At 45.9% G+C, this 26,983-nt stretch overlaps 1 protein-coding gene across 2 annotated transcripts in view; it reads right to left on the reverse strand.

Moving 5' to 3' along the window:
• itih5 (inter-alpha-trypsin inhibitor heavy chain 5) overlaps nt 1-16,073 on the reverse strand; it is a 79,362-nt gene extending 63,289 nt beyond the window's left edge. For both annotated transcript variants that reach the window (XM_070896565.1, XM_070896564.1), the window contains exons 1-4: nt 15,912-16,073; nt 15,442-15,486; nt 7,337-7,500; nt 2,639-2,734 (exon numbers count right to left, since the gene is read on the reverse strand). In XM_070896565.1, coding sequence (XP_070752666.1) covers nt 2,639-2,734; nt 7,337-7,500; nt 15,442-15,486; nt 15,912-16,019 — 413 coding nt within the window. In that variant the 5' untranslated portion in view covers nt 16,020-16,073. The remainder of the gene's footprint in view (nt 1-2,638; nt 2,735-7,336; nt 7,501-15,441; nt 15,487-15,911) is intronic.
• Between the last annotated feature and the right edge of the window lie 10,910 nt (nt 16,074-26,983).

Here is a 26,983-nt window from a genome sequence, read left to right on the forward strand (position 1 = left end):
TGCAGCCCGGCACTCCCCTTGTATGGCAGGCTGCTGCCATGGCACCCCATTCCCTATTGGTCCAGCCCTTTGTCCCGCTCCCAGAGTCGCCAGCCTGGCCCTCCCCTTTAATGGAAAGGGGAGGGTCTTGTCTACGCGCCAGTGCTACGTGTCCCTCCGCGCATCGCTGCGAACTTCACGTGGCTTTGCGCCCGCTCCCGCCCCTGAGAAAAAGTGCAGCACGATATTTTGCACTGCACCTGCTCTCGGGGGCGGTAACCCGAATATAGGTCACGGGGCGGGACTTCCCACCTGGCACAGGAACCCCCGGCCCGTGGCTGTTACTGCCCCCAAGTTTCATGGCCAAAGACTTGTCACAATGCCTCTATTCCAACACATCCCTTCCCAGAAATGCAAAGCTATGGAACTCTCTATGGGGGCCGATTTCCAGCAAGGCCCCCTGCCCGTCCAAGTGCTGCCCAAAGTGCCGCCGATAGCCGCCAAGGTACCGGACGGTACTGTGGGCGGGATATTCACGGCCAAGGTCCCTCGAAGGTCGGCGGGCGGCAAACGGACGCCGTACGGTGCCAATCTGGGCGGCAGCGGGCGGATGGTCTCATTCTCGGCGGCAGAGGCGCTTGCCGCTCAAGTGCCGGCGAAAGATGGAGTCGGGCCCACGGAGGGTTGAAGAGCTGAAAAAAAAAAATCACCACAAAAAAATTTAAAAAGCTAGCCGAAGACCTTCAGGGGATCCCATGCAGGTGAGTCGCTGTTGAAAACAATTTTAAATGTTCGCTTACCTTTTTTTCAGGATCCTCAGGCTCCCCGTCGGGGACAGACCGGCCTCCAGCCAGCGGTCCTCCCCCCCGTTCTGCCGCCGAGTCCCGCCCGCAGGAATCTGGGAGCTCAGCGGGCGGGAGCTCAGCTGCGCCACTCGGCCGTCCGCTGACGTCAGCGGGCGCTTCCCGGCGGCTCTCCCCTCCCTCCCGCCCCAGGCCGCCCCGAAAGTGGCACTGGGCGGATCTTCAGGAGGAATGGCGGTGGCAGCGGGCGGTGGGCTGATGGTTTTCGGCCCCATATCCTTCAATCTACAGGCTTTTACTATCCAAGCTTGGCACCCCCGAACCATTACTTCATGACTTATCCTGCCCTTTCACAAATGAAAGAAAAGCATGACTCGCGAGAATCTTTAGACTTTTCCCTGAACTTACTTTGCGTAAGATACCTTTCTCCGTCACTGCACATTCTTCTTGTGTGGACCTATAATCTGAGAGCACCTTGATAAGGTTAGTGGCACCTGACGATGCTTCCTATTGACTGATCAATTACCCAAGATTCCTCACAGCTGGCCAATGTCCTTGACCAGCAAATACAGGCATTTCGGTGAAGTTCACCAGAGAATAAATAGCAGATTAAAAAGAGAAAACAAATTGTTGGGGATGAGATCTCTGGTGATCGACAAATTCACACCAAGCACAAAGGGACGGGCATTTTGTGCATATGTTTGGGGAGATATATTCGCTTGTTCTTTCTGATGTTTTATTGGTGTAGCCTGATCTTATAAGGTCTGTGCCTCAAGTCCAGTTCAAACTGCAATGTCTCTTCTGTCCCGATCGATGTCTGCTGCATTGAACTCACAGAGGCTCTCTTCTTTCCGTCGTTCGTGAATCGTGCACCATTCCCAAAGCGAGAGTGCAGTCGGGTTTATTTACTTCCAGGCCTCTGTCAGTGCTAAGCTTGAAACGGCCACGGGAACAGACCTGGGTTGGCTCCCCGATGGCTTGTTTTCCATTCCCTGGACCTGTGCACAATGATGCTTGGCTCCCACCCATGCCCCATTAGCTGAGATTGGTAATTCACCATGCGGGAACTACAGGTGCCGAATCACATTGTGTGGTGTAGTTTATTGGTCCTCAACATTGGGTTCCATCCTTTCACACAGTGACTGGCTACGTCTGTCATTTCTACTCTTTCCTTCAAGATGAAAGTAATTATTTTAAATAATGGGCTATTTGATGCTGGGTCTGTTTTCTTTGGAACAGAGGAGGCTGAGGGGAGACCTGATTGAGGTGTATAAAATGATGAGGGGCCTGGATAGAGTGGATAGGAAGGACCTGTTGCCCTTGGCAGAGGGATCAACAACCAGGGGGGCATAGATTTAAAGTAACTGGGTGGACGTTTAGAGGAGATATGAGGGGAAATGTCTTCACTCAGAGGGTGATGGGGGTCTGGAACTCACTGCCTGAAAGGGTGGTAGAGGCAGAAACCCTCATCCCATTTAAAAACTACTTGGATGTACACTTAAAGTGCCATAACCTACAGGGCTACAGAACAAGAGCTGGAAAGTGAGATTAGGCTGGATTGCTCTTGGTCGGCCAGCACGGACACAATGGGCCAAAATGGCCTCCTTCCGTGCTGCAAATTTCTATGATTCTATGATTTAATTTCCCTCAGTTGTTACTACAGAGGCAGGTCACTGTGACTGAATTCTCAAATGCTCTTTACCCTTGCCATTTTTTTTTTAAAAACTAGCCACCTTCTCAGCTACATTAGCGGCAAGTTTAAATTGCCGGTCAGTGAATCAGTAGTTGCTGGGAACATTTAACGGCTGCATTGAACGGAGGTCTGACTGCAGGTAAGTGAGGAACTGAATACCTACATATTGTCATTTTTTCCAGAATGCCCTTTTGCTTTTTCTTTGGATTTCTTCGCTTTGCCGGTCACCTCACTCTGATGTATTTTTTTGCCAATGATCCTGCACACAAACAAGAGCACAGATCAAACAGTCGTTAAATCACAGCAAAGTCCAGTCATTACTTTCTGGCTTTCAGTGTTGTGCGCGTGGGTCTCTGCATTCCGCAGTTAAATAACTCCCGGTCCTTCGCAGGTAGCTATAAATCACGTTCGAGAACAAAGGGCATAAATGGGGTTCTTTGCACAGAACGCCAAGATGGTAAATCTTTGACCATATGCTGTCAGATATCCTTTTAGTTCCACTTTGTAACTCACTTCAAAGTAAAGGAAGTTTGTACAGCGTGTTCACGCATGGCTGCCACCTGGGGTTATTTCACCTGCACAACCTTTTTATTTCTATTTTAAAGTATTACATTGTGGGAATCAGACCCAAGAAAAAAATGACAGAACAAAAACGAATTCTTATCCATGCATTTACTCATCATTTCCAACCCTTGGTGCAGAAATTGTGGTCGGAGGCTTCCCGCGGGCGGGTGCCTCCGACCTGAAAAATATCTACGATCTTACCTGGTTGTCCAGGAGGTTTGGCAACTTGCAGTCCTGGCTCTCTGCGCGAAGGGCCTGCGTAGAGGCCCACGTATCCCAGAGACGCAGGTGTTTCGCAAGCGTCCCTGGGATCACATGGGCCAGCCCAACCAATCAAGGTAGAGGTATTCCCATTGATACTTGTGGTGAATTCCATATGGACGGGATCCCCATAAGTATGAGTGGGAATACCCCCAAAACACACAAACACTTAAAATATATATTTGTTAAGTCACATATTTAAAATTAATCAAAATGCAATTTAATTAATTATTTTTGTTTACTATTTTTTGAAAAATAAATGTACATATTTTAAAGGTCTAAAAATAAACATTCCTTATTTTACAGGCTTTTAAATATTTAAATTGTTGAAAAAATGTATGTCTCTGTCCTTTAACAGTCTTACACTGATAAAAGCCAGCCTTATGCCTGCATTTTTTCAGGTGTAAGAGTTTCACGGGCATTCATTCGGCAGGAGTTGGGCAAATATGCCCCAACTCTCCGCCCGCGGACGCCCATTTCTGTCAGATTCGTACCCTCTGTCGAGAGGATCCCTGACAGATCGCAAGTTCCGGGTTTCAGCGCATGCACAGTGCGTGCCTGAGCCCGGAACTTGCCGGGCCCCCATAGGTGCTTGTGCACCTCGTACACACCCATGGGGGGCCGCAAATTCTGCCCTCTTGTCTTCTAACCATTGTCTTAAGGAAACATACATAAAGCATGTTATGCGAGTCTCATCGCCGAGAGCATGCAGAAATCAAGCGCAGGCAGCGGAAAGAGCGTGCAGCAAAGCAGCCCCACCCACCCTTTCCCTCACCGACTATCTGTCCCACCTGTGACAGGGACTGTGGTTCTTGTGTTGGGCTGTTCAGCCACCTAAGGACTCATTTTAAGAGTGGAAGCAAGTCTTCCTCGATTCCGAGGGACTGCCTATGACTGACTGACTGACTATGCAGAGTGAGGGGAGGGCGGGTGGGGGCGCATTATATAGGTTCCTTACATGAGTTCTCCATTATTGAGCGAGCCATGACATAACTTTTTATGATGCACAGCTAGATGTATCAATAGATCAACAGGCGGGCTGTTTCACCACAGCTTTTGGGCATCAGAAGAATTGGATTGGATTAGGGCCAGGGATCTGTACCTCTTTACACTGCATACACTATTCATTTTTTAAACCAAACTTGTCTTTTTGGCTGCTACTTGGTCCTGGTATTAAATGCGTTGGAGGTTGCGTCTATGGATAGAAAAAACTGAGTTCAATACAGGCCAATCTGAGTTGGGGATATCTGTGCGTATCTCCCCTAATCCTTCAGCAGCCTGCTGCAGGCCTGTAAGTGAAGTCAGAACCACTCGCTTGGGGCCTACAGCCAACAGTTCTCATCCTAACTTGCCCCTGCTGTCGACTGTGAAAAAAATTACAGTATGAGCCAAGTATCCAGCCAGTGCTTATTGTCTCACTAATTCCTCGCTATTAGCATCTGGGTCTAAGGATGCCACAACATACTATAACAGTAACAGCCACACACTCGGGACTTCCTGCAGTCACATCAGATAAGAATCTCTTTTTCGGCTCGTGGAGCCAAAATGGTGAATCTCCAGCAAATTGATGGATTTTATGTTCCTGGGATGTGGGCGAGAATTGCCCTCGAGAAGGTGATGGTGAGCCGCCTTCCTGGACCGCTGTTTTCATGACAGATACAAAGTAAACCCATGGTAGATTTTCAGGGCTAGTAATTAGTAGCGCAAGTACCCTATTAACGATGTGATAAATGTTCATTACTGCCAATCAACCTCTATGGCACTGAAAATTAACTATTACAAGTGAAGTCTCATTCCTTCAGGTTTTGAATTTTCCGGGAGATTTTAAAAATGTCAAACTTTAATTTTTTTTAAATGTGCTCCTTCTCTTTATTCTCTCTTAATTCAATCTTTCTTTCCCTCTCTTTATCTCTCCTTCTGTACCAGATTTGATATTGAATTCACCCCCTTTATTTCACGCTTCTTCTCAGTCCGTCCGCTGTTTATTTCCCAATCCAACAATCTGATTGGTTAAGGAGATACCCTGTTGGTTGCCCTGTTCACTCGGGTCCCAGATGCCCTGTGTCCCCCTCACTGAGTTGTTATCAGCTCGGACTTTCAGCAACATTGTGGGCAAAAGTGTTCTGAGCTACAGGGTGCGGGGGCAAGTCTACCTGACAGTGGACGCCATTAGCAGTCCCACTACAGCAAATTCTGGCTCACAATATCATCTATTCATTAATATCGAGTTCAACAATTTCAGATAATCTCTGCTCATTTTTGGTTCCCTTCAGCCCTGCCCACCCCCTCCCCTCCACACCCACCCCACTCCCCGATCTCATGTTTTTTTTCTTTGTCTCCAATGGCACTGGTAATTATTCTGCCATTCACACCCTGTCTAGACTAACATAGAAACATAGAAACATAGAAAATAGGTGCAGGAGTAGGCCATTCGACCCTTCGAGCCTGCACCACCATTCAATAAGATCATGGCTGATCATTCACCTCAGTACCCCTTTCCAGCTTTCTCTCCATACCCCTTGAGCCCTTTAGCCATAAGGGCCATATCTAACTCCCTCTTGAATATATCCAATGAACTGGCACCAACAACTCTCTGCGGTAGAGAATTCCACAGGTTAACAACTCTCTGAGTGAAGACGTTTCTCCTCATCTCGGTCCTAAATGGCTTACACCTTATCCTTAGACTGTGGCCCCTGGTTCTGGACTTCCCCAACATCGGGAACATTCTTCCTGCATCTAACCTGTCCAGTCCCTCTCATTCTTCTAAGCTCCAGTGAATACAGGCCCAGTGGATCCAGTCTCTTCTCAAATGTCAGTCCTGCTATCCCGGGAATCAGTCTGGTGAACGTTCGCTGCACTCCCTCAATAGCAAGAATGTCTTCCTCAGATTAGGAGACCAAAACTGAACACAATATTCCAGGTGAGGCCTCACCAAGGTCCTGTACAACTGCAGTAAGACCTCCTTGCTCCTATACTCAAATCCCCTCGCTATGAAGGCCAACATGCTATTTGCCTTCTTCACCGCCTGCTGCACCTGCATGCCAACCTTCAATGACTGATGTACCATGACACCCAGTTCTCATTGCACCTCCCCTTTTCCTAATCTGCCGCCATTCAGATAATATTCTGCCTTCATGTTTTTGCCACCAAAGTGGATAACCTCATATTTATCTGTATTATAACTGCATCTGCCATGCATTTGCCCACTCACCTAACCTGTCTAAGTCACCCTGCAGCCTCTTAGCATCCTCCTCACAGCTCGCACCGCCACCCAGCTTAGTGTCATCTGCAAACTTGGAGATATTACACGCAATTCCTTCATCTAAATCATTGATGTATATTGTAAATAGCTGGGGTCCCAGCACTGAGCCCTGCAGCACCCCACTGGTCACTGCCTGCCATTCTGAAAAGGACCCGTTTATCCCGACTCTCTGCTTCCTGTCTGCCAACCAGTTGTCTATCCACGTCAGTATATTACCTCCAATACCATGTGCTTTAATTTTGCACACCAATTTCTTGTGTGGGACCTTGTCAAAAGCCTTTTGAAAGTCCAAATACACCACATCCGCTGGTTCTCCCTTGTCCACTCTGCTAGTTACATCCTCAAAAAATTCTAGAAGATTTGTCAAGCATGATTTCCCTTTCACAAACTTTTTTCTAACTCCTGCCATTATCATTTCAATTCGGCCCATCATCCCTTTTGTCTCTCAAATCTCTCCTGCCTTCCACCCTATCACCGACCTTCCCTTTTGTTCATTCCTCCCCTCCCCCTTTCAGTACTCCTTAAGAATCTGTACTTTTAGAACATTCGCCAGTTCTGATGAAGGGTCATCGACCTGAAACGTTAACTCTTGTTTCTCTTCACAGATGCTGCCTGACCCGCTGACATTTCCAGCTTTTTCTAGTTTTTATTTCAGATTCCAGCATCCACCGTGTTTTGCTTTTGTGTCATCTATTCATTAGTCATTCCGGTACAATCTCTCAACAAAGCATTGCAACCCCCAGATGAATAGAATCAAGTCTGGCAGATACCCACATTGTGAAGTTGGAAATGAAGGCCGTGGCTGGAATTTGCATCTGGAAAATGGCGTCTTTGGGCCGATAAGCCCTGTTGATCATAGTGCAGGAAACAGCTGTGAACGCATAGCGAGAAAAGATCGTGGATTTCACGATGAAATCTGTCACCTGAGGTTTACTGTCCTGCAAGAAAGGGAACACCAAAACCACGAGCATTAATATCCTGAAACACTGGACTGAGCAGAAATGAAATTATTTTTTTCTCCTAATTTTCTCCGCGGGTTGGAGGGCGTTGTAAGCTGGTAACACATTACGGAATCAAAATTTTTCTTCAGGTGGCCTGTCACGCACTTCTGCCACCCTCTAGTTTTACATCTGATCTACTCATTTACCTACAAACATCCGGCTTCTCATTACAGGAGTTACCACCAACGATGTCTCCGCAAGATTCTACAAATCCCCTGGGAGGACAGACGCACCAACGTTGGTGTCCTCGACAAGGCCAACATCCCCAGCATTGAAGCACTGACCACACTTGATCAGCTCCGTTGGGCGGGCCACATTGTTCACATGCCAGACACGAGGCTCCCAAAGCAAGCGTTCTACTCGGAATTCCTACACGGCAAATGAGCCAACGGTGGGCAGAGGAAACGTTACAAGGACACCCTCAAAGCCTCCCTGATAAAGTGCAACATCCCCACCGACACCTGGGAGTCCCTGGCCAAAGACCGCTCTAAGTGGAGGAAGTGCATCCGGGAGGGCGCTGAGCACCTCGAGTCTCATCGCCGAGAGCATGCAGAAATCAAGCGCAGGCAACGGAAAGAGCGTGCAGCAAACCAGTCCCACCCTCCCTTACCCTCAACGACTATCTGTCCCACCTGTGACAGGGACTGTGGCTCTCGTATTGGACTCTTCAGCCACCCAACTAAGGACTCATTTTTAGAGTGGAAGCAAGTCTTCCTCGATTCCGAGGGACTGCCTATGATGATGATGACAGGAGTTAATTGACATGACATATTGAAAAATATATTCACTATTTTGGGAGAATAGTGTTCTTCTAAATCTCTAATAAAAACAAGAAAAGTGCTGGAAATACTCCACAGGTCAAACAGCATCTGTGGGGAGAGAAACAGAGTCAACGTTTCAATGGCGAAGGGTCATGGACCTGAAACATTGGGTTGGATTTTCCCAGGTGCCACGGGGGGACCCGGGAGATGGCGGGAAACCCGGAAGGTCGGGTTTCCCAGCACGCTGTGGAGTTTTAGATCCATAGCATGTGTGCGACGTCAGGGCATTCCCCGCCCGGAAGTCAACCTGATGCTGTTAGGCAAGGGTATCAAGGGATATGGAGCAAAGACGGGTAAATGGAAATGAGGTGCAGATCAGCCATGATCTAATTGAATGACGGAGCAGGCCCGAAGGGTTGAATGGCCTCCTCCTGCTCCTAATGGTCCTATGCTCCTAACTCAATAGATATTTACATTATGTTGCAATTAGTTTGCTTTTCCAGTCACAGTGATCACTATATTATTATTTCTATCAGCCAAAAAAAATGGGTTACATAGAACACTGTCTTTCTGAACTAAATGGTTTATATATTCATAAGAACATAAGAAATAAGAGCAGGAATCGGCCACAGGACACTCGAGCCTGCTCCGCTATTTAATAAGATCATGGCTGATCTGATCATGGACTCAGCTCCACTTTCCTGCCCGCTCCCCATAACCCTTGACTCCCTTATCGCTCCAAAATCTGTCTATATTCACCTTAAATATATTCAATGACCCAGCCTCCACAGCTCTCTGGGGCAGAGAATTCCACAAATTTATGACTCTCTGAGAGAAGAAATTTCTCCTCATCTCAGTTCTAAATGGGAGACCCCTTATTCTGAAACTTTGCCCCCTGGTTCCTCCACAAGTGGAAACATTCTCTCTGCATCTACCTTGTCAAGCCCCCTCAGTAGCTTATATGTTTCAATAAGATCACCTCTAAGTCTTCTAAACTTCAATAAGTATAGGCCCAACCTACTTTAGCTTTCTTCATAAGTCAACCCCTTCATCTCAGGAATCAATCTAGTGAACCTCCTTTGACTAGCCTCCAATGCAAGTATATCCCTCCTTAAATAAGGAAATCAAAACTGTATGCAGTACTCCAGGTGTGGTCTTACCAATACCCTGTACAGTTGTAGCAGGACTTCTCTGCTTTTATACTCCATCCCCCTTGCAATAAAGGTCAGCATTCCATTTGCCTTCCTGATTACTTGCTGTACCTGCATACTCACTTTTTGTGTTTCATGCACAAGGACCCCCCCCAGGTCCCTCTCTATTGCAGAATTTTGCAATCTCTCTCCATTTAAATAATAATTTGCTTTTTTATTTTTCCTGCCAAAGTGAATAACCTCACACTTTCTCACATTATACTCCATTCATGCCAGTAACAGCCATTCTTCATCAGTATGTCCTTGCAATAGAATGGTATGAGTCCAGGGACAACGAAGAAAGACTTGCTTTTATGTGGCATCTGATCACATCTCTCAGAAATAGGAGCAGGGGTAGGCCATTCGACCCCTTGAGTCTGCTCCGCCTATCTCAGTGAATGACTTTGAAGTGTGTAGTGACTTTGTTATGTCGGCAGCTATTTGCGTGCAACACAATGTCACGTCGGCAATAAAATTAATGGCGAGTTAATGTTTCTTTAGGGGGGAATGTTGACCAAGAAACTGGGATAACATTCTGCTCTTCATCAAATAATGCCATGGCGTCATCCAGCTCGTCCATGCCAGCAAATCAGTTTAGCATTTCGAACAGTACAGCATCGCCTCATTACTCTGAACATAATAATATAAGAATTAGGAACAGGAGTAGGCCATACAGCCCTTCAAGTCTGCTCTGCCATTCAATAAGATCATGGCCGATCGTGACTGAGTGTTAGCCTAGATAAATATTTAAATCTAAGAGCAAGACTTGACAGCATGACTGTCTAACTCAGACGTAAGAGTGCTATAACAGTATACAACGATGAATTGGATAAATACCTGAAGGGATACATTTACAGGGCTATGGGGAAAGAGCACAGGCAGTGGGGCGAATTGGAGATCACATGGCTCCGGTTGGGGTGGAGTGTAAGAATGTTTCGGTGTAAGGGGTGTGACAGTTGTGTGGGGCAGACTGGTTGGGCTGGGTGCCCTTTACCTTTCCGCCATTGTTCATTGTTCATAGGTTTATATGTAACCTTCAGGGCTGCTGACCGAGGGCTGTGCGGCTCTTTGTCGGCCGGTGCGGACACAATGGGCCGAAATGGCCTCCTTCTGCACTGTAGATTTCTATGTTTCTATGTTTCTAAATATTTTAATATGTATTCTTTCTTAAATTCATCTGTGAGAAATGAATGAACCTTATGATACTCCCATAATTATGAGTGCCTTTCCTTTATCTTTAATAGATTCTGCACTGGAATAAGTTGATAATCACCAGCTCTCCTATCATTACTGGTTACTGTGGGTACCAGCATCGACGAATGTTCTGTGTGTGAATGGGTGGGGGAACTGACAAGTACCACCAAGTTTGATTTTGTGCCTTTTATTTGCCCTTGGCACACACACGCAACAGGGCTGTGCATCACAAGTTGCCCAAATTATGCCTCCACCGAACATGAGGAAATGTCTGTGTCTATGGGTGTTCCTGCAATGCTGAGAGCATGGAAATATCATGTCAAAGAAGACAACCCATCCAGGATGTATGACATAAGGACAGGTCGGAATTCTGCAGTTTTGCTTAATTTACGATTGAGGGCAGTGAGAAACGTTACAGAACCTTTCCTTACAACAACACGCAGTCATAGAATGCCTTTAATGTAGTAAAACATCCCAAGGCGCTTCACAGGAGCGATTATCAAACAAAATTTGACACCGAGTCACATGAGGAGATATTAGGGCAGATTGGTCAAAGAGGTAGGTTTTAAGGAGCGTCTTAAAGGAGGAAAGAGAGGTAGAGAGGTGGAGAGGTTTGGGGAGGGAGTTCCAGAGCTTAGGGCCTTAGCAACTGAAGGCACGGCCACCAATAGTTGAGCGATTATAATCAGGGAGGCACAGGAGGGCAGAATTAGAGGAGTGCAGAGCTCTTGGTCGGGGGGGGGGGGGATGTTGTAGGGCTAGAGATTACAGAGATAGGGAGGGGCAAGAGCATGGATTTGAAAACAAGAATGAGAATTATAAAATCGAGGCATTGCTTAACCGGGAGCCAATGTAGGTCAGCGAGGGGAGATGGGTGAACGGGACTTGGTGCGAGTTAGGACATGGGCTGCCGAGTTTTGGATCACCTCAGGTTTACCGAGGGCAGAGCTAGATAGGCCGGCCAGAAGTGCATTGAAATAGTCAAGTCTAGAGGTAACAAAGGCTTGGATGAGGGTTTCAGCAGCGGATAAGCTGAGTGAAGGGCGGAGACGGGCGATGTTACAGAGCTAGAATTAGGCGGTTTTAGTAATGGTGCAGATTTGTGGTAGGAAGCTCAATTGGGGTCAACGAAAACGTTGCTAAAAAGGGTGGGTAGAATCCAGGGTGGGTTGAGTTTTAATCAATCTATTTTGGTGCACTGAATAGTCTTTTCTTGTTTCATATGGTCACATTTTAAATGCTATGAGATCTGAATAACAGTTCATGATTTATCTTAGAATTGTGAGTTACTGAATCATAAAAGGTTGATTCTGATCAGACATACAGGTGTACTACTGATGCATTTCCTTACACCCAATGCTATCTCTATCCACCACCATCTTTTCTCTATTCCACCATCGCTGTTACCTTCTCCCCCACCACCAACAATTCCTCCCCTAACACCATTGCTCTTCTGGAGATAACCATCATCCTGCTTCTAAATAAGAAAGGGCTTTCATTTATATACAGCAACAACTTGTATTTATATAGCACCTTTAACATAGTGAAACATCCCAAGGCGCTTCACAGGAGTATTATGAGATTTTTAAAAATTGACACCGAGCCGCGTAACTAGAAATTAGCACAGGTGACCAAAAGCCTGGTCAAAGAGGTAGGTTTTAAGGAGCGTCTTGAAGGAGGGAAGAGAGGTAGAGAGGCGGAGAGGTTTAGGTAGGGAGTTCCAGAGCTTGGGGCCTAGATCAGGGATGCGCAAGACGGCAGAATTAGAGGAGCGCAGACATCTCGGAGGGTTGTGGGGCTGGAGGAGATTACAGAGATAGGGAGGGGCGAGGCCATGGAGGGATTTGAAAACAAGGGTGAGAATTTTGAAATCGAGACATTGCTTAAACGGGAGCCGATGGAGGTCAGCGAGCAGAGTGGGTGATGGGTGAGCGGGACTTGGTGCGAGTTAGGACATGGGCAGTCGAGTTTTGGATCACCTCGAGTTTACGTAGGGTAGAATGTGGGAGGCTGGCCAGGAGTGTGTTGGAGTAGTCAAATCTAGACATTTCACCTTGAAAGCACCTTTCATATCTTCAAGACGTCCCAAAGAACTGCACAGCCAATGAATTACTTTTGAAGTGTTGTCACTATGTAATATAGGCAAACGCAGCAGCTCATTTGTACACAGCAGGATCCCACAGCATTGAGATAAATAACCAGGTCATGGGTCATGGGTCATGTGCAATTGGTTGAAGGATAAATGTTGGCCAGAACATTGGGACAAATCCCACGCTCTTCTTCGAATGGAGCTCTGAGATCCTTTACATCCACCTAAAAGGGCAGAAGGGGCTTTGGTTTAATGTCCCATCCAAAAGGTGGCACCTCCAACAGTGCTACATTCGCTTAGTGCTGCACTGGAGTGTCAGTCTTGATTATATCCCTGGAGTTGGCCTTGAACCCAGGACCTTCTAACTCAGAGTTGATAGAGCTATGACTGAGATACGACTGACACGTAAGAGCATAGGGCAAGGAGCCACATTTGCAAGCTCGCTCCTTGTCCAAATAACACGTAGAGCCTGAATTGGCGGTCGGCAGCGTAAAGAGTACGCCACCGACATCGCGAGGAAATCCACACCTAACGCTTGATATATTTCCAAGTCAGGATGGTGTGTGACTTGGAGCTGATGGTGTTCCTATGCACCTGCTGCCCGTGTCCTTCTCAGTGGTGGAGCCCGAGTTCGGGATGGTGCTATGGAAGAAGCTTTGGCGAGTTTGCCTACAAAACACTTTAAGAAAAGTATTACTGATTCTAAAAGCCTTTGGAGGTCCTGAGGAATTAACGGGCACTGTACAAATTCACGTTGTTGCTTGATTTGCATCACTGACGATTTATTTTTAGGGTTTAGAGCCGTAGAATCATAGCATCACAGAATCATAGAATGGTTCCAGCACGGAAGAAAGCCATTCGGCCCATCGAGCCCGTGCCGACTCTCAGGTAGTCCACACTCCCCCGCCCTTTCCCCATAGCCCTGCCTATTTAGTTATCATCAGATACTTATTCAATTCCCTTTTGAGCAATAAAATTGAGTCTGCCTCCACCACCCTTTCAGGCAGTGCATTCCAGATCCTAACCACTCGCTGCGTTAAAAAGTTTTTCTTCCATCGCCTTTGGTTCTTTTGCCAATCACCTTAAATCTGTGTCCTCTGGTTCTCGACCCTTCTGCTAATGGGAACAGTTTCTCTCTATCTACTCTGTCCAGACCCCTCATGATCTTGAACACCTCTATCAAATCTCCTCTCAATCTTCTCTGCTCCAAGGAGAACAATCCCAGCTTCTCCAGCCTATCAACTGAAGTCCCTCATAAGAACATAAGAAATAGGAGCAGGAGTAGGCCATACAGCCCCTCCAGCCTGCTCCGCCATTTAATACGATCATGGCTGATCCGATCATGGATTCAGCTCCACTTCCCTACCCGCTCCCCATAACCCTTTATTCCCTTATCGTTTAAGAAACTGTCTATTTCTGTCTTAAATTTATTCAATGTCCCAGTTTCCACAGCTCTCTGAGGCAGCGAATTCCACAGATTCACAACCCTCTGAGAGAAGAAATTTCTCCTCATCTCAGTTTGAAATGGGCGGCCCCTTATTCTAAGATTATGTCCCAGGAACCATTCTCATAAATCTTTTCTGCACCGTCTCTAAAGCCTTCACATCCTTCCTAATGTGTTGTGCCCATAATTGGACACAATACTCCAGTTGAGGCCAAGTCAGTGTTTTATACAGCTTCATCATAGAGGGGTCAGAATATGGTCTCAGACTAGAGGGTCGGCCATTTAGGACTGAGATGAGGAGAAATTTCTTCACTCAGAGGGTGGTGATTCTTTGCAATTCTCTACCCCAGAGGGCTGTGGAGACTCAGCCTTTGATCATATTTAAGACAGAGGTCGATAGATTTTTTGATATTAAGGGAATCCATGGATATGGGGACAGTGCAGGAAAGTCGAGTTGAGATAAACGGTCAGCCACGATCTTATTGAATGGCGGAGCAGGCAAGATAAGGTGCAGGTGTTCTCTCTCAGGCCAACATCCTCAGCATCGAGGCATTGACCACATTCAATCAGCTCCGGTGGGCGGGCCACATCGTCCGCATGCCCGATACTAGACTCCCGAAACAAGCGCTCTACTCCGACCTACGTCACGGCTGGCGAGCACCAGGAGGGCAGAGAAAACGCTTCAAGGTCCCCCTCGAAGCCCCCTTGAAAAAATGTAACATCCCCACCGACACCTGGGAATCCCTGGCCCGAGACGCTCAAAGTGGAGGAGAAGCATGTGAAGGCGCAGAACACCTCGAGTCTCTTCGCCGGGAGCACGCGGAAGCCAAGCACAAACAGCGGAAGGAGCACGCGGCAAACCAAGCCCCCCCGCCCACCCGTCCCTCCAACCACCGTCTGCCCCACCTGTGACAGAGACTGTAGGTCCCGCATTGGCCTCATCGGTCACCTGAGAACTCGATAGCGTGGAAGCAAGTCATCCTCGACTCCGGGGGACTGTCGAAGACGCAGAGGAGGAGTCTAGCCCCTGTGATAGTCTTGGTGCATTATTCCCCCTGAAAGCAGTGCTCCCTACAATACTTCACCATAAACCCTGTGGTGCGGCTCATTAAAAGCTGCACTGTGACTTGGGACCAGCACTGTAACTTTCTGTTACTCTCTGCCTGAACAACCCGACAAACGAAAGATCCAGTAACTCACCGATCGGGGCAAAGTGACGATCTGTCTCGGAAGACGCGGAGATTCCTTGAGAGAAAGGACACATTTTAACAAAAAGAAATAAAATAACCATTGTCTCAGAATCAGTTTCATTTCGTTATTTTAATACGGTCCAATACTTGTGGCACTGTATCATTTCAATGCAGATATACTGCCAAACTTTATTCACATTCGATATAAAAGTGAGAGAAAATATACTGCCAAACTTTATACATTCGCTATAAATGTGATAGAAAATATACTGCCAAACTTTATACATTCGATATAAATGTGATAGAAAATATACTGCCAAACTTTATACATTCGATATAAATGTAAATCTATTATGTAAATCCACTGATTTTTCTTTCACCGTTGAATATTATTCAGGTCTTTAATTTTTTTTTAACTTATTTCAGTAAACTAAGACATTTAAAAGAAATCCGCTTTAAATGCATCGAATATTCACTTACGGGTTCAGAATGGGAATGTGTGTTCAAGTGGCCGGGTCCGCTGTTTGCAGCCCAAAGTTCCTGTCCCCACACGACCCTAGAGAGACAAAGAAAGAGCAGGGCGATCATGGTCCAGCCGGCTTGTGCTGAGGTCTGGCAGTGTGAACCTCTCCGGCTCCAGCCCCAGCTGTCTGACTGGCTCACTGACTGAGTGCTGGGGCTCCCAGGGCTGGGCACAACACCCACCATCCATCGCTCCCCACCCCCGCCCCTGGGTCAGCCTTCTACACGTTCTGTCTTTTATTTCAACAGAAAAAGTACAGCCCCCCAGATCTGTGGGGAAAAAAAAATTCATTTAAAGTATATATTCCTTTTGCACATGGATATATACTGGATATATACTCCGAGGGACTGCCTGAGAAGAAGATATGCTTGAAAAGGAGATATAAGAACGTAACATAAGAAATAGGAGCTGGAGTCGGCCATTCGGCCCCTCGAGCCTGCTCCACCATTCAATGAGATCATGGCTGATCTTCGACCTCAACTCCACTTTCCTGCACTGTCCCCATATCCCTCGATTCCCTTAATATCCAAAAATCTATCGCCCCCATCATAGGCGGTCCCTCGAACGAGGATGACTTGTTTCGATCTCTGTCTTGAATATACTCAACGACTGAGCCTCCACAGCCCTCTGGGCCAGAGAATTCCAAAGAATCACCACCCTCTGAGTGAAGAGGTTTCTCTTCATCTCAGTTCTAAATGGCCGACCCGTATCCTGAGACTGTGACCCCTGGTTCTAGACTCCCCAGCCAGAATAGAATAGAATCATAGAATAGTGCAGCTCAGAAGAAGGCCGTTCGGCCCATTGAGTCTGTGCCGGCTCTTTCGAAGAGCAATGGAGTTAGTCCCCCTCCCCTGCTCTTTCCCCATATCCTGCAATTTTTCTTCTCCTTCAAGTATTTATCCATTTTCCTTTCGGAGGCGACTATTGAATCTGTATCCACCGTCCTCTCAGGCAGCGCATTCCAAATCCTAACCACTCGTTGCGTGAAAAGTGTTTTTCCTCGTCTCACCTCTGGTTCTTTTGCCAATCGCCTTAAATCTGTCCAGGTTGCCACTTGGAGATAAGAGGAGAATCACCTGAAGTGACCGTCCCTTCAGTTATCTCTCTCTCCCTTCCTGTCATACACACTTTTAAAGGCACAGCTGAGATTTTGAATTCGCCCTGTGGGTAATTCAATGCTCAAGTATCATGGCATAGTAAAAATTTCCCAGAAATTCACACAGCTTATCCTCACACCTAGAAGAAATCATGAAAATCCTGACACCCATCTCCCCACTAGCCCAGTTAATGAATGTATTGTGTCGTGTAATGCCAAAACATACACGCGCCAAAGGTCCCATATCTGATGCCTGGGCTTATACTGAATTAATTGAATTTGCAAGGGCTATGAGGATAGAAGTGGTAGGGTGGGGAGTGGGACTAATTGGGTAGTACTTTCAAAGCACCAGCACAGGCACAATGGGCCAAATGGCCTCCTTCTGTGCTGTGCGACTGCTAGTTCTACAAGAGGAATATGAAAACTTATAAGTGTATTCTCAGAAACTGGGGGGAGTGATTGAGACTGAAGTTATGCTGCACCCCGTGAATTCAAATGGTCCTTTACGGCCTCATGACATGTCAACTGCTGCCCGCCTGTTTCTTGTCACTGGACAATGAAAATCGGAGGGGGGAGGGAGATTGGAGAATGTACGCTGCCACATAAAAGATTACTGCACAAGATAAAAGTTCACGGAGTTGGGGGTAATATATTAGCATGGATAGAGGATTGGCTAACTAACAGAGAACAGAGAGTCAGGATAAATGGTTCATTCTCTGGTTGGCAACCAGTAACTAGTGGGGTGCCACGGGGATCAGTGCTGGGACCCCAACTATTTACAATCTATATTAATGACTTGGAAGTGTAACGTAGCCAAGTTTGCTGACGATACAAAGATGGGAAGAAAAGCAATGTGTGAGGAGGACACAAAATATCTGCAAAAGGACAGAGAGAGGCTAAGTGAGTGGGCAAAAATTTGGCAGATGGAGTATAATGTCGGAAAATGTGAGATCATGCACTTTGGCAGAAAAATCAAAGAGCAAGTTATTATTTAAATGGAGAAAGATTGCAAAGTGCCGCAGTACAGCGGGACCTGGGGGTACTTGTACATGAAACACAAAAGGATAGTATGCAGGTACAGCAAGTGATCAGGAAGTCCAATGGTATCTTGGCCTTTATTGCAAAGGGGATGGAGTATAAAAGCAGGGAAGTCTTGCTACAGCTATATAAGGTATTGGTGAGGCCACACCTGGAATACTGTGTGCAGTTTTGGTTTCCATATTTACGAAAGGATATACTTGTTTGGAGGCAGTTCAGAAAAGGTTCACTAGGTTGATTCCGGGGATGAGGGGGTTGACTTATGAGGAAAGATTGAGTAGGTTAGGCCTCTACCCATTGGAATTCAGAAGAATGAGAGGTGATCTTATCGAAATGTATAAAATTATGAGGGGGCTTGACAAGGTGGATGCAGAGAGGATGTTTCCACTGATGGAGGAGACTAGAAATAGAGGGCATGATCTTAGAATAAGGGGCCGCCCATTTAAAACAGAGATGAGGAGAAATTTCTTCTCTCAGTGGGTTGTAAATCTGTGGAATTCGCTGCCTCAGAGAGCTGTGGAAGCTGGGACATTGAATAAAGTTAAGACAGAAATAGACAGTTTCTTAAATGATAAGCGGATAAGGGGTTATGGGGAGCGGGCAGGGAAGTGGAGCTGAGTCCATGATCAGATCAGCCATGATCTTATTGAATGGTGGAGCAGGCTCGAGGGGCCATATGGCTGTTTCTAGTTCTTATGTTCTTATGTTCTTGAATGCCCAAAGCAAGCCTGCAAATGGACAAACAGCACGCCCTTCTGTTCCACATGGGAGGATGTTTAAATATGCAAATCAGGGTCCCAATTGCTATTTTGAACTGCAAGTGGGTGAATGCATCCCCTGTTTGACCGAGGCGATGACCAGCCTACGCATTGATCGTTGAGGGGAGAGCAAGTGATTTTTGTGCTCCTCACTCATTTAATTTCCCTTCATGGAACATTATTGGCACAGAATGGTTTGCTGCATTTGCCTCCATAAACATTACTGCACTTCAAAAAAGTAATTTACTGTGTGGAAACAAAGAAAAGACTTGCATTTCTATAGCATCTTTCACAACCTCAGGACATCCCAAAGCACTTTGCAGCCAATGAAGTAGATTTTGGAGTGTAGTCTCTGTTGTAATGTAGGAAACGCAGCAGCCAATTTGCGCTCATCAAGCTCTCACAAACAGCAATGTGATAATGAGCAGATAATCTGTTTCAGTGGTATTGATTGAGGGATAAATATTGACCAGGACACCAAGAATAACTCGCCTGTTTTTCTTCAAATTAGTGCCATGGGATCTTTTGCATCCATCTCATCCAAAAGACAATACCTCTAGCAGTGCAGCACTCCATTGGTGTACCAGCCTAGATTTTGTGCTCAAGTCTCTGGAGTGGGATTTGAATCCATACCCTCAGACTCAGACAAGAGGGTGCTACCCATTGAGCCACAACTGTGCACAGTTTTGGTCTTCTAATCTGAGGAAGGACATTCTTGCTATTGAGGGAGTGCAGCGAAGGTTCACCAGACTGATTCCTGGGATGGCAGGACTGACATAAGAAGAAAGACTGGATCGATTAGGTTTATATTCACTGGAATTTAGAAGAATGAGAGGGGATCTCATAGAAACATATAAAATTCTGACGGGATTGGACAGGTTAGATGCAGGAAGAATGTTCCCGATGTTGGGGAAGTCCAGAACCAGGGGTCACCATCTAAGGGTAAGGGGTAAGCCATTTAGGACCGAGATGAGGAGAAACTTCTTCATTCAGAGAATTGTGAACCTGTGGAATTCTCTACCACAGAAAGTTGTTGAGGTCAGTTCGTTAGATATATTCAAAAGGGAGTTAGATGTGGCCCTTACGGCTAAAGGAATCAAGGGGTATGGAGAGAAAGCAGGAATGGGGTACTGAAGTTGCATGTACAGCCATGATCATATTGAATGGTAGTGCAGGCTCGAAGGGCCGAATGGCCTACTCCTGCACCTATTTTCTATGTTTCTATGTTTCAATTATAAGTGATAAGGTGTTATATTAATGGTGAAGATGTCCTTTTATGCTCTTTCAGCAACCACTCTGCTATCTATTCATCTTTACATCTCTATAATCTTTATTTTGCTGTATTAAGAAAAACTTTAATGCCACAAACACTGTTCCAATCTACTAAAGTTTATTCTTCATACAAATAACACAAGATTAAGGGAAATATCTGAATGTACTTTGCCATCTGGACAACTGAAAAGGAAGTTCAGACAGCTAACTTTCCATTAATATATACTGAATATTTCTTGATTATGCAATTCCAAGTATTATTATTTAATCATTTCCACTGTTCAGTAAAAAAAAACTTTCAAAGTAGAAGCTTTCTCCATTTACCTGGGAGCAGCATTTAACTGCTTTGAAGATAGGCTGGTAACCTTTAGCCAGTAGATGATGGAGTCAGGGGGGGGGTTACCTGCTGTTGACTAACAGATAGGAAACTTAGAGTCGGTGTATTTAAAATTTATACTCTTCCCCTCTTTTCAACAGACTGCAAATCTGCATTAATATGCAGAAAGCTACTTTACAGTCGAATTTAAAAAAAAATGAAATCCTCATTTAAAAAAAGGCTATTATGCACTGATATTTTTGTTTCCTGTGTGGCCGATAGCCTTCTGACATTATCACTTGGTGACAAAAAGAGTGTCGCTGTTGTATCCAGTTTGGCTAATGACTGCTCTCAGTAAAAGGCGAAAACACACGTTTTGAAACGGACTTTTTCCCGATAAAATGATTTTTAAAAATGAATTACCGCTGGTCCTAGATATTGAAGAAAGGCTGTATGCATTAAACATAAGTTATTTAGAGATGGATTTTCCTTTTTAATCAGTTTTCGCCATAAGTACCTTTTCTAATAAAGAATTTCAAAGTCGCTTTTGAGGAATAATGATGTAATTTCTGCTGACAGTAAAGTTGAACATTTTCTTACCAGCCATACATAGAGATTAAAACCTTACCTTGGGCTGGTTTGATCGTATTACAACAGAAAACTCTCAGATTGTTGTGTGTTTGCAGAAACATTTCCGGAGCGATTTACTTGCTTTGTAGGAAGAATAATTTATATCGTTTTTTATTTAATCTGATGTTTGCAAAGTTGCAGTAAGCCTTGCATTTATATAGCGCCTTTAACATAGTAAAGCATCCCAAAGTGCTTCACAAGAGTGCTATTAAACAAAATCTGACACCGAATCTCTCATAAGGAGATATTAGGACAGATGACCAAAAGCTTGGTCCAAGAGGTAGGTGTGTCTTAAAGGAGGAGAGAGAGACAGAGAGGTTTCGGGAGGGAATTCCAGAGCATCGGGCCTCGGCAGCTGAAAGCACGGCTGCCAATGATGGAGCGATTAAAATCGGGGATGCGGAAGGGTCGAAAACCAGAGGACACAAATTTAAAGTGATTGGTTGAAGAACCAAAGGCGACAGGAGGAAAAACTTTCTTTACGCAGCGAGTGGTTAGGATCTGGAATGCGCTGCCTGAGAGGGTGGTGGAGGCAGACTCAATCGTGGCTTTCAAAAGGGAGTTGGATAAGTAGCTGAAGGAAAAAGATTTACAGGGCTACGGGGAAAGGGCGGGGGAATGGGACTGGCTGAGGTGTTCTTGCAGAGAGCCGGCACGGGCTCGATGGGCTGACTGGCCTCCTTCTGTGCAGTAACCGTTCTATGATTCTATGATATGAACCACACAGAGTCAAAATGTTTAAACAACAGAGTTGCTCCATTTTTTATACATGAAGTAAGCATGAACGTGATGCCCTTGGTACAGCAAACACCTGTCTCTAATCCTTCCTGCATTATGAAAGCCATTAAACCCATCAGCATTGTAATAGTAGCATTTTTATACCCTTGACTGCCATCCATTGTTCTTCCCCATGCAGGGGCTTCTCCAGCCTGACTGCCACTTTTGATGAAATATCTCACAAACATTGGGGAATCAGAGAGGAGAGATCATCAATGTTAAATTGTCATGAAGGGATTGGGAGAAATTTCTTCATCCAGAATGTTTTTGGAACATGGAGAGAGCAGCTGAGGTAGGAAACGTTGCATGTGTTGGGGGGGGGGGGGGGGGGGAAGTGGACAACTACAAAAACAATTTGTATTTATATAGCACCTTTAATGTAGTGAAAGGTCCCAAGGCACTTCACAGGAGTGTTATGAGACAAAAAATTGACACCAAGCCACATAAGAAGAAATTAAGGCAGGTGACCAAAAGCTTGGTCAAAGAGGTAGGTTTTAAGGAGCATCTTGAAGAAGGAAAGAGAGGTAGAGAGGTAGAGAGGTTTAGGCAGGGAGTTCCAGAGCTTGGGACCCAGGCAGCTGAAGGCACAGCCACCGATGGTTGAGCAATTATAATGAGGGATGCTCAAGAGGGTAGAATTAGAGGAGCGCAGACATCTCGGGGGGTTGTGGGGCTGGAGGAGGTTACAGAGATAGGGAGGGGGGCAAGGCCATGGAGGGATTTGTAAACAAGGATGAGAATTTTGAAATCGAGGTGTTGCTTAACTGGGAGCCAATGTCAGTGAGCACCGGGGTGATGGGTGAACGGGATTTGGTGTGAGTTAGGACGCGTGGCAGCCGAGTTTTGGGTGACCTCCAGTTTACCTTAAATAGCTGAAATGGAGGAAGATACAAGGAACGAGCAGGACAGTGGGATTAGTTCTGGGTTGCTCTAACAAGAGAGCTGGTGCAGGTACGATGGGAGTCAATTTACCTTTCGCCATCAGCGTAAAATGGCCGATGTCGGATGAGCGGTCCATTATACATCTGTCCCGGTTTTCACATTGACTGGAAATGGCCTCACTCTTTGGTTCTTCAATGGTTCTATCGTTCTCTTTCTGGGGGTGGGTGACTGATTGTGGCTCCTTTTATTTAAAATTTCTAGCATTAAGAGAGATTTTTTTTCTTTTCATTGGCAAAAGTATGTGACCCTGCCCTTCCCTGAGGGTCAATGAATATTCTTAACCTACACAAGTGGCGTGCAAATTAAGCCTTTTTGCTCCGCTCCTACTGTCTCAGTGGAAAATGAGGAATCATATGCTGAACAAAATATGTTCAGCGGAAATAGAAACATAGAAACATAGAAAATAGGTGCAGGAGCAGGCCATTCGGCCCTTCGAGCCTGCACCACCATTCAATAAGATCATGGTTGATCATTCACCTCAGTACCCCTTTCCTGCTTTCTCTCCATACCCCTTGATCCCTTTAGCCGTAAGGGCCATATCTAACTCCCTCTTGAATATATCTAACGAACGAGCATCAACAACTCTCTGCGGTAGAGAATTCCACAGGTTAACAACTCCCCTAGCTATGTAGGTCAACATGCCATTTTCCTTCTTCACCGCCTGCTGTACTTGCATGCCAACTTTCAATGACTGATCTACCATGACAGCCAGGTCTCGTTGCACCTCCCCTTTTCCTAATCTGTCGCCATTCAGATAATATTCTGCCTTCCTGTTTTTGCCACAAAAGTGGATAACCTCACATTTATCCACATTATACTGCATCTGCCATACATTTTCCCACTCACCGAACCTGTCCAAGATGCCTCTTAGCATCCTCCTCACAGCTCACACCGCCACCCAGCTTAGTGTCATCTGCAAACTTGGAGATATTACATTCAATTCCTTCATCTAAATCATTGATATATATTGTAAATAGCTGGGGTCCCAGCACTGAGCCCTGCGGCACCCCAGTAGTCACTACCTGCCATTCTGAAAAGGACCCGTTTATCCCGACTCTCTGCTTCCTGTCTGCCAACCAGTTCTCTATCCATGTCAATACATTACCCCCAATACCATGTGCTTTAATTTTGCACACCAAGCCTTTTGAAAGTCCAAATACACCACATCCACTGATTCTCCCTTGTCCACTCTACTAGTTACATCCTCAAAAAATTCCAGAAGATTTGTCAAGCATGATTTCCCTTTCATAAATCCATGCTGACTTGGACCGATCCTGTCACTGCTTTCCAAATGCGCTGCTATTTCATCTTTAATAATTGATTCCAACATTTTCCCCACTACCGATGTCAGGCTAACCAGTCTGTAATTCCCCGTTTTCTCAGTTAATAAGTCAGTTCAGTATTTCTTAAAATATTCAGGCTCACTTTGCGCCTGTTCATTCAGATACAGTTTGACACAGCGTGCCTTGCTGCAGGACGCCATCTAGTGTTGTAATAGTGTATTGGTTCAATTTAGGTAAAGTTAAACACAACAACAACAACAACTTGTATTTATATAGCGCCTTAAACGTAGTGAAATGTCCCAAGGTGCTTCATAGGAACATTATGAGACAAAACAATTGACACCAAGCCACATAAGGAGAAATTAGGGCAGGTGACCTAAAGCTTGGTCAAAGAGGTAGGTTTTAAGGAGCGTCTTGAAGGAGGAAAGAGAGGTAGAGAGGCGGAGAGGTTTAGGCAGGGAGTTCCAGAGCTTGGGGCCCAGGCAGCTGCAAGCACGGCCACCAATGGTTGAGCGATTGTAATCAGGGATGCTCAAGAGGACAGAGTTAGAGGAGCGCAGACATCTCGGGGGGTTGTGGGGCTGGAGGAGATTACAGAGATAGGGAGGGGCGAGGCCATGGAGGGACTTGAAAACGAGGATGAGAATTTTGAAATCGAGGCGTTGCTTAACCGGGAGCCAATGTAGGTCAGCGAGCACAGGGGGGTGATGGGTGAGTGGGACTTGCGGCGAGTTAGGAAACGGGCAGCCGAGTTTTGGATCATCTCTCGTTTACGTAGGGTAAAATGTGAGAGGCCAGCCAGGAATGCATTGGAATAGTCAAATCGAGAGGTAACAAAGGCTTCAGCAGCCGTGTTGTATGTTGCATTTTACCCATTTTGGGGTACGAATTGAGATGGGGCTCCATTATACTCACAAACATTCTTCAAGTTAGCAAACTTTTTGGTACCCATACAAAACAATTTTTTGTGTTATTATTTCTTTAAGATGCTGCAGGTCATTAAATCCTGCAGCAGAATCCGAGTTCCCAGCCCTCAAATAGTGAGCTTCCAATGAGGGGCATTCCGAATGCTGGAAGATCTTTCATTGCATTCTTCAAGTCTCGGGTCTCGGCCAGAGGTTGCGACAGTTGGGTAGGTAAGAGAGCACCATTACATTGGCGAGGCGTGCTAGAGGTTCATAAGTTTTCCGGCACAGGCACGGTGGGCCAAACCGTTTCCTTCTGTGCGGTATCGTTCTGTGATTCTTATTTCATTTGACTTAATAAAAATCAGGAACTATGTAAAACGGGCTGCTGATTCATTATCAGTTGTGTATCAGCTGTGGCTCAGTGGGCAACACCCTCTTGCCTTTGACTCAGGAAGTTGTGGGTTCAAATCCCACTCCAGTGATTTGAATACAAAAAAAAATCCAAGCTGACACTCCCAGTGCAGTGCTAAGGAAGTGCAGCTTCTGGGAAACCAAAGTCTTTGCATTCTGGGGGGGGAGTATGATTGCAAAGCTGAAACTTAAAGGAATTGACACAAGGGCACCACCAGGAGTGGAGCCTGCAGCTTAATTGGACGCAACACTGAAAACCTCGCCTGGACACGGAAAGGATTGACAGATTGATACCTCTTTTGGATGAGACATTAAACCGAGGTCCCATCTGCTCTCTCAGGTGGACGCAAAAGATCCCATGGGACTATTTCGAAGAAGAGCAGGGGAGTTATCCCCAGTGTCCTGAGGCCAATATTTATCCCTTAACCAATATTACTAAACCTGATTATCTGGTCATTATCACATTGCTGTTTGTGTGAGCTAGCTGTGTGCAAATTGGCTGCTGTCTTTCCTACATTACAACAGTGACTACACTTCAAAAAGTAGTTCATTGGCTGTAAAGCGCTTTGGGACATCCGGTGGCCATGAAAGGCGCTATAGAAATGCAAGTCTTCCTCACCCGTTTTACACTATCACACAAAGTGAAAATGACGCCCCCACTGGGGGATTTGCTGATGAGGATGAGGAAGGTTAGGGTGAGACAGTGAGGATGTGGCAGCAAGCGACACTAACTGGTACAAGCCAGAAGCCCAACACGCTGAGCACCCCCCACTGAGTTCTGTGGAGACACAAACCTTAGCAGTTCGGCTTTCAAATGGAGGCCGACAGAGAATGTGAATCAAATTGAGAAACCACTCGCCTTCTCACACATGACCTTGAAAGGTGCCCCTGGCAGGTTGGAAGAGTCCGATGCTTGGATTAAGCATTGCCATCGCCCAAATCAATGGAGTAACGGTTGTCTGCATGATAATACACCCAACCCGTGTGTGACAGCACAATGGCATTGCACCCCAGGCAATTCTGTTCCAATCTTACGTTAGCAAGTGGCAGTAGTGCTTCTCTCAATGTTAAAAAAGATTCCATTCTAAATTCAACGGTATCCAGGGAGCATTTGAAACGTGCCTTTGGTACCCGGATAGCACAAGCCCAGTGGTGCGAAACTACAGGTGGCTTCACATCTCTCAGCATCAGTGCACCCAAGCTGCAGCTTGGCACCTGACTCCTGAGTTATACCAGCGCTTTTACATTAATCTTCATCAATGTGGAAATCATCATTCAACAGCAGCCCGACAGACACTGTGAAGCTGGGAAACAGTGTGATTAAAAGTAATAAATAGCTAGGTAAAAGCTGCTGAGCCAAAAGTTAAACAGATGGAGAAACAGAGATAAGTAAGTAGAAATCGTAATTGCAAATATTACTTACAAAAGTATATATTAACTACAGCAACCGGTCTGGAAAATATTCAAAGTTAAATAGATGGCAGCCAGTGGCTCAGTGGGTAGCACACTTGTCTTTGAGTCAGCAGGTTGTAGGTTCAAGTCCCACACTCCAGGGGTTTGAGCACATAAATCTAGGCTGAGGGAGTGCTGCACTGTCG

Source organism: Pristiophorus japonicus, chromosome 13 (assembly GCF_044704955.1).
Source record: "Pristiophorus japonicus isolate sPriJap1 chromosome 13, sPriJap1.hap1, whole genome shotgun sequence".
Classification (NCBI taxonomy): domain Eukaryota; kingdom Metazoa; phylum Chordata; class Chondrichthyes; family Pristiophoridae; genus Pristiophorus; species Pristiophorus japonicus.